The 8,053-nt window shown below is 42.3% G+C and overlaps 1 protein-coding gene and 1 pseudogene across 3 annotated transcripts in view; one reads left to right on the forward strand and one right to left on the reverse strand.

Annotated features, from left to right (window-relative positions):
* The window catches only part of CDC123 (cell division cycle 123), a 71,327-nt gene that overhangs the window by 14,051 nt on the left and 49,223 nt on the right, over positions 1 to 8,053 (forward strand). For all 3 annotated transcript variants that reach the window (XM_006776162.2, XM_006776164.2, XM_006776163.2), the window contains 2 exons: positions 5,240 to 5,297; positions 5,838 to 5,870. In XM_006776162.2, coding sequence (XP_006776225.1) covers positions 5,240 to 5,297; positions 5,838 to 5,870 — 91 coding nt within the window. The remainder of the gene's footprint in view (positions 1 to 5,239; positions 5,298 to 5,837; positions 5,871 to 8,053) is intronic.
* LOC102774640 lies at positions 56 to 552 on the reverse strand (annotated as a pseudogene).

Consider the following 8,053-nt stretch of genomic DNA (forward strand, 5'->3'; position numbering starts at 1 on the left):
AGGGTTCTAAGGATGAATGGAAAGGAGGATGAGACGACGGAGGAGACAGTTTTTATTGCCGGCCTGCCCGGCAGAGCTTAGCTGGCCTCCATCCGGAGTTTCTTCCTGCTTTGGGGCTCTTCAGGCTCCGACTCTGAGCTGGAGTCCGAGCCCCCATCGAAGGCAGAGATGGCACTGCCCTTGGCGTTGGTGTAGAGGCTGTTGTCTGAGGAAGGGTAGTTGGTCTGCAGTTGGGCACTCGACCTCGCTTTCTCCAGTGCACGGACTTGCTGCTCCAGAAGGGCATTCTGCCGCTTGAGGTCATCAATATCTTGCTGGTGTGTGTGGTTTTTCCTTCGCATATACTGGATATACTCTGTGGCTTTGTCTAGGATTTGGGCCCTGGGATGCCTTCTCTCCTTGGAGTGATGGGACCAAGTCCCACAAACTGTGAAAGCTGTCTTTGATGTGGTCCCTACGCTTTCGTTCCAGTGCATTATGATGAGCCCATTTGTCAGCATTGCTCTCCACCTCGATGTCATCGTTATTGCTCATTTCCTATGGCCCAGGGCCCAGGGAGCAGCCACTGCAGCAGCACCAGAGAAGGGGTAAGGGTGGAGGGGAGGGGGAAGTCACCGACAACAAGCAAGTCCCCCCCACACACACTCACTCACTCGCTTTCTCACTTACACACACACACAACACGGGCGAGAACCACCTTCTCACTCCAAACATGTCTTTTTAAAACTCTGTTTGTGGCCCTAACCAGTTTGGCTCAGTGGATAGAGCGTCGGCCTGCGGACTCAAGGGTCCCAGGTTCGATTCCGGTCAAGGGCATGTACCTTGGTTGTGGGCACATCCCCGATGGGGAGTGTGCAGGAGGCGGCTGGTCGATGTTTCTCTCATCGATGTTTCTAACTCTCTATCCCTCTTCCTTCCTCTCTGTAAAAAATCAATAAAATATATTAAAAAAACAAACAAACAAAAAAAACTCTGTGTTTTGCATGTGGGCTAACATGTGTATCCCTCTCAGTATGTTCCTTGCTATACTAATCTTTTTATCTCCCTGAGTTCAGATAGTAATAGTTTTTTGAATGAGTGTGTGTGTTTAAAGTATTATTTATAGAAGACCACAGCTGCATCTTTTACTATATGAACATTTTAGCTCCATTATATGAAATATATCCCTGAATCAAGGGATATAGTGTATAGCTAGTATGTCAAACTCAAAGACTAACATGGGCCAAATAAACAAGGTTTAAGTTTATGTGGGCTGCAAAAAAACACAAACTTCAATTTTCATAGAAACGTAGGTTTATTTAGAAAAGTGTAGTATAAAAAAAGAATAAGAGCAATGATAACATTAATGTTTTCTTCCTGACACTTGGCATCTCTTCTCCGCTAGTGTCTTTCCTACTTCAGGGAAAATCTTGTTCACAGTGATTACTTTCAAAACTGACCCAAGGTGAATGTCAGTAATTCTGGATCTGACAGGAGACTTATTTCCTTTCATAATTGGAAATAACTGCTCACACCGTTTTATTGGCATGGCTGCAGAAATATTCGTTGTGGGCCGTGAGTTTGACATGCTTGGTGTATAGTTACAAATAAATACACTGGTGTTAATGAACTAGAATTATTGAATAGTCTTTTTATTGTGAGTAGGCCAGTAAGTTATTTCTAGATATTGAGATATATTCATTAGGCATCTTTTTCTTTTTCTTTTAAGCATAGACTGGGAATGTGTATGACTTTTTTTATGTAAGATTAATTCTGAAACATGGAAAGGAGGAGCAATATGAATGCTTAGAAATATATCATTTGTAAAATATGCCCCTTTCTTTTTTAATTATAGAAGTAATACTTGTCATTGTAGTAAACTTGACAACTGCATAGAAGAATGAAGGAGCAGAGAAAAATCACCCATAATTCCACTTTCTGAAAACAAATACAGTTCAAATTTTGGCACTTTTTTTTCTAGTCTTTTTAAATACACTTTATAGTCTAAGTGGTGGGTGTGCTACATACTATATAGTTTCATATTACTTTTTTCATTGACCACCATAGCATAAATTTTCTCTGTGCTTTAAAAATGGCATTATTTCTAACAACTGCAAGATTTTCATGTATAGGCATTTGCTGTAATTGACCTAATTTCATAGTTGTTGGATATTTAGGTCATTTACAACTTTTCCTTACTGAAAAATAATTCTTCAACAAACATTTTTGGCCCTAGCAGTTTTGGCTCAGTAGACAAGAGTGTTGGCCTGCTGGGTTCGATTGTGGTCAAGGGCACATGCCTAGGCTGCAGGCTTGATTCCCAGTAGGGGGCGTGCAGGAGGCAGCTGATCAATGATTTTCTCTGATCATTGATGTTTCTATCTCCCTCCCCCTCTGAAATCAATAAAAATATATTAAAACAAAAAACAAAAAAACACAAACATTTTTATATAGAACATTGTTTGCATTTACGATTATTTCTGTACATTAAGAATCATAGACTCTAATTATAGATCTAAGGTTATAAAAATGTTTAAGACTCTTGACCAGTATAGCCCAATAGCTTTCACTCTTGTACCAGTTTATGCTCTTAACTCTAGTGTAGTAAAGTACCTTGTTCCAGAAAGTAAAATTCCTAATTGAATGCTTTCCTCTAAGTTTCCAAGTTATTTGTTACATAGAAAATAAAAGGCACAAAAAGTCTCTGAATATAATTTCTTCAGTTTCAGCTCCCATGAAATAAGTGTGGTTTTTTTGCTGTGCAGATTCTTACCTATTCTCTTTCACCTGACACACAGTGCCCTCTATGTTTGCTCCATGTGTCAATTGGGATGATTTTGGTTGCAAGTAATAGAATATTTGCTATGATTCGAATGCTTGTATGGCCCCCAAATTCATATATTTAAATCTTAACCCCCAGAGATATTAGGTATTAGGAGGTATGGTGTTTGGGAGGTGATTATACCAGTATCATGAGGGTGGACTCCTCATGACTAGGATTAGCATTCTTATAAAAGATCATACGGAGCTCTTAGCTCCTTCTCCTGTGTCGGACACCAAGAAGGTGGCCATCTGCAAGCCAGAAGAGGGCTCTTATCAGAACCCAACCCTGCTGGCACCCTCATCTTGGATTTCCACCCTCTATAACTGAGAAATAAATTTCTGTTGGCAAACTATCCCATCTATGTTATTTTGTCACAGTAGCCTGAACAGACTAAGACATCCATCTTTAAAAATGGCTTAAACAGTGAGGCCAGTATGTTATTTCATATAACTACTAGAGGCCCAGTGCATGAAATTCGTGCACTTGGAGGAGGGTCCCTCAGCCCAGCCTGCGCCCTCTTGCAGTCCGGGAACCCTCAAGGGATACCCTTATCGCTGAGCCCGGCTTCTGGCTGAGTGGTGCTCCCCCTGTGGGAGTGCACTGACCACCAGGGGGCAGCTCCTGCATTGAGCATCTGCCCCTGGTGGTCAGTGCGCATCATAGTGAACAGTCGTTTTGCCGTCGGGCCAAAACTGACTCTCCGACATCCTGCAAGGGTCTCGGATTGCGAAAGGGCACAGGCCAGGCTGAGGGACCCCACTAGTGCACAATCGGGGCCAGGGAGGGACGTGGGAGGTTGATCAGCCATGGAGGGAGCACGGGAGGGCTACAGGGCATGTCCGGCCCATCTCACTCAGGAGATGGGGTCCATCTGCTGGACCCCAGCAGCAAGCTAACCTACCAGCCCGAGTCACCCTGGTGGTCAGTGCATGCCATAGCGACTGGTCGGCTCTCTGCCCCCTGATGGTAGGTGCACATCATAGCGACTGGTTGACCAGTCAACTGTCTGCCCCCTGGTAGTCAGTGCATGTCACAGCGAGCGGTTGAGCGGCCTTAGCATATCATTAGCATATTATGCTTTGATTGGTTGAACTAATGACTGGACGAGCAGACACTTAGCATATTAGGCTTTTATTATATAGAATAAGCCGGAAGGCATGGCAGTTATGGAAAAATATAGTACTTCAGTGATGTTAGGACTAGAAATTAGCTTCTCTGAATTTCTTGGTTTTCCTTTCTGAAGTCCAAGTTGTTGTAGTAGCTTCAGACATCATGTTCTCACACTACCATATCCAAAGGTAAGAATAAATGAGGTCCTGTCTCATGTCCCTTTTTAAAAGCAGGGTGAACTTTCTCAGGGATCTCTAGCAACTGTTGGTCAGGGTTTGGTCCCTCTTTGGCAAGGAGTTGGAATAACCATGATTGGTGGGACTGGTCTGTAGTCACTGTGTGATTGGGGGGAAGTCCATGAGGCACAGAGGCACTTAATATCTGAACAAGCTGGAGTTTTTCTTAGCAGAGAAGTGAGGAAATGGTTGTTGGCTGCTTTAGCTCCTGATTCTTCATGCTTCCTGTCCCATCACCTCCGAATACGGGACATTCTTTTCACCCCCGGCTGAACGCTCTTCAGCGTGTCTTGTTTACATTTATAACTCATCACAGTCTGTGTTCAGCAAATATTTGTTGAGTGAGTGAATGAATGAACGAATGTGGTTACTTAACTCTTTTCCATGGTGGCCTGTACTAAGTCATTGTTTCCTCAGCACCCAGCACAGTACCTGGCATAGTAGGTGCTCAGTTAATATGGGTGGGGTGTGGGCTTTCATGCTACCTGCTTTTCTGCTCTGCTTCCTCCATCCCTGGGTTAAGCTGGAGAAGGATTTGGGGAAGCAAGGACAGATGCCTCCTTTCCATACCTCCTTCTTCAAAGAGAGTGTGTCTGAGTATTTCTTTCTCACTCTCTTCCCCGTACCTCTCTGTGTTGCCAGTCCAGACTCAGGTAATTCTGGACACCAGTCCACACACTGTTTTCACTGTATAAACAAAGGAGTCTTGCCCTCAGCTGTTCAGAACAGCTCTTCACATGTTTCCTCTGGGTCTTCCTTCATCCCGTTTGACCTTCCTGGTCTCTGGCAGCACTTTCTCACGACTGGCCTCAAGAGTTGTGGATGATTCTTGGTGTTACCAGAGGATGACTTTGAGCTTTCTTTCCCTTATTTCTAAGTGATTTGTGAAAGTGGGCAGAAAGTTTTTATTCTGCCATCTTTGTTGTACTCTCATTAATTTTATATTAGTTTTTATTAGTTTCTGTCTCAAAAAGTGGGCTTTTCCTAATATTATGCTTCAATTGAAAGGCTTTTTACATACTCACCTGAAATTCTGACTACATGGTACACAGCCTTTTTCTTTCTTAATTTTTGCTTCATGTCCTTCTAGGGAAGATCCTCCAACATGTTCTCAGCCAGACAGTGATGATGAGGCAGAAGAAATACAGGTTGGTTCTGCTCTGTTCTGTAGATTGTTCTAATTTCAATGATCTCTGAGATAGTTCTGACCTTTAGTTCTTAGCATATATTCATTGAAGTGAGAAGTTACATGAAAATCTCACTTTGATGTATACCTTTATTTACATACTAGAGGCCCAGTGCACCAATTCGTGCATGGGTGGGGTCTGGCCAACCTGACCCTGATCGGGGCCCAGTCAGGTCCGGGCAGGAGGGGCCGTGGGCTATTTGCTGGCGGGCCTTGCCCCCGATTGGGGTGGGGGGGCAGTTGGGGGTGGGGCTGGTAGGAGGTTGGCTGGCCAGCCCCACCCCAGATCGGGCCGGTTTGCTGGCTGCAGTGGGTGTCATAGCAACCAGTTGTTCCAGTCATTACAGTGTTCCGGTCACTGGCTTTTTATATATATAGATACTTTGTGTTCAGGAAAATATGTCATCTGTTTATGTATAAATTTTACATGGAGTACTGCTTTTTTGGAAGCCCAGTACATTATCTACATTTAATGTTTTTTTCTATTCTTTTCTTCATGCAGTGGTCAGATGATGAGAACACAGCCACACTAACGGTAAGAGCAGAGCGCCAGCCTGGGGACAGTCTCACACTATCACACAGCTGCTTCAGGCTTCAGTGCGTGCCTCTGAATTCCCATCTACTCGCCCCTTCAAATGTCATGTTTTTCTGTTGGCTATTATGTATTACTATCATTTTTAAAATTGATTATTAAAGTTTTTTAAAATATGTTTTTATTGATTTCAGAGAGGAAAGGAGAGGGAGAGAGAGAAACATCAATGATGAGAGAGAATCATTGATGGGCTGCCTCCAGCATGCACCCCACTGGGGACTGAGACTGCAACCCAGCCATGTACCTCTACCAGGAATTGAACTGTGACCTCCTGATTCATAGGTAGACGCTTACCCACTGACCCATGCCAGTCCGGCTATTAAAATTCTTTAAAATTGATTTTAGAGCAAAAGGGAGGGAGAAGGAGAGAAAGAGAGGGAAACATTGATGTGAGAGAGAAACATTGATTGGTTGCCGTAGGGCCCCGACTAGGGATTGAGCCCGCAAACCAGGTATGTGCTCTGACTGGGAACCGAACTTGCAGCCCTTCAATGCATGGGACTACGCTGCAACCAACTGAGCCACACTGGCCAGGGCTATTATGTATTATTCTGAAAAATAACTTGAATCACTCCTTATAGGCAAACATGGCCTGCTCTTTCTCCCTTTGATTACAAAGGAAATACTTTACGTTCATAATTGATGCTTTGACTTGTTTCTCTTAAGTTCTAAAGGAAGGAATCAAGTCTAGATCTATGGGAGCTAAATTAAAGTGAAAATCTATATTCGCTTACTCACATATATTTAAATATCTTAAAACATTACAATTTCTTTTAAGTGAGAGTAGAGGACTTTATGACATTAATCAGTAGCTTGTGTAAAAATGTAAAAGTTGATTAAGCTTATAATTTTTCAGAGTAAGAGTATTATTGTCAAATGTAACATAAAATATTTTTTAATTGATTTTATAGACAGAGGAAGAGGGTGTGGAGAAAGAGAAGAGGAGAGGAGAGAGAGGGAAAAGGAGAGAGAGAGAGCGGCATCAATTTGTTGTTTCACTTATCCATGTATTCTTGTATGTGCTCTGACCATGGATGGAACCCACAACCTTCATGTACCTAGTATTGGGACAATGCTCTAACCAACTTTGCTAGCTGGTCAGAGCCTAATATATATATTTTTAAAAAATTTTATTGGTGAAAGTATTACATATGTCCTCTTTTTCCCTCCATTGACCACTTCTAACCCACCTCCACTCTCCAGCTCAGGCTTTCACCACCCTATTTCTGTATCCATGGGTTATGCATATATGCATTAAAGATTCTTTGGTTGATCTTTTCCTACCCACCCACTGTCCCCCCGCCTTCCCTCTGAGATTCCGCAGTATATTCTAAGCTTCTATGACTCTGGATCTCTTTTGATCATCAGTTTATTTTGTTCATTATATTGCACATATGAGTGAGATCATAGGATACTTATCTTTCTCTGACTGGTTTATTTCACTTAGCATAATACTTTCTAGGTCCCTCCATGCTGTCTCAAAGGGTAGGAGAACCTTCTTTTTTACTGCTGCATCGTATTCCATGGAGTACATGTACCATAGCTTTTTTATTCACTCATCTACTGATGGGCACTTGGGCTGTTTCCAGATATTTGCTATTGTAAGTTGTACTGCTATAGCTATTGTAAATTGTGCTGCTATAAACAGGGGTACACACATTCTTTCTGATTGGTGTTTCAGGTCTCTCAGGATATATTCTTAGAAGTGGGATTACTGGGTCAAATAGCAGGTCCATATTTAATCTTGAGGAAACTCATACTATTTTCCATAATGGCTGCACCAGTCTGCATTCCCAGCAGCAGTGTACTAGGATTCCCTTTTCTCTACATCCTCACTAGCACTTGTCATTTGTTGATTTGTTAATGGTAACTATTCTTTTTTTCTTTTTCTTTTTCTTTTTTTGATGGTAGCTATTATGACAGGTGTGAGGTAATACCTCATTGTTTTAATTTGCATCTCTCTGATGATCAGTGACTTTGTGCATTTTCTCATGTCTCTTGGTTTTCTGTATGTCCCCTTTGGAGAAGTGTCTATTTAGGTTCTTTGCCCATTTTTTAATTGGATTGTTTGTCTACCTTTTGTTAAGTTGTATGAGTTCCTTATATATTTTGGATATTACCCCTTT

This window comes from Myotis davidii, unplaced genomic scaffold (assembly GCF_000327345.1).
Source record: "Myotis davidii unplaced genomic scaffold, ASM32734v1 scaffold749, whole genome shotgun sequence".
In the NCBI taxonomy this organism is placed as follows: domain Eukaryota; kingdom Metazoa; phylum Chordata; class Mammalia; order Chiroptera; family Vespertilionidae; genus Myotis; species Myotis davidii.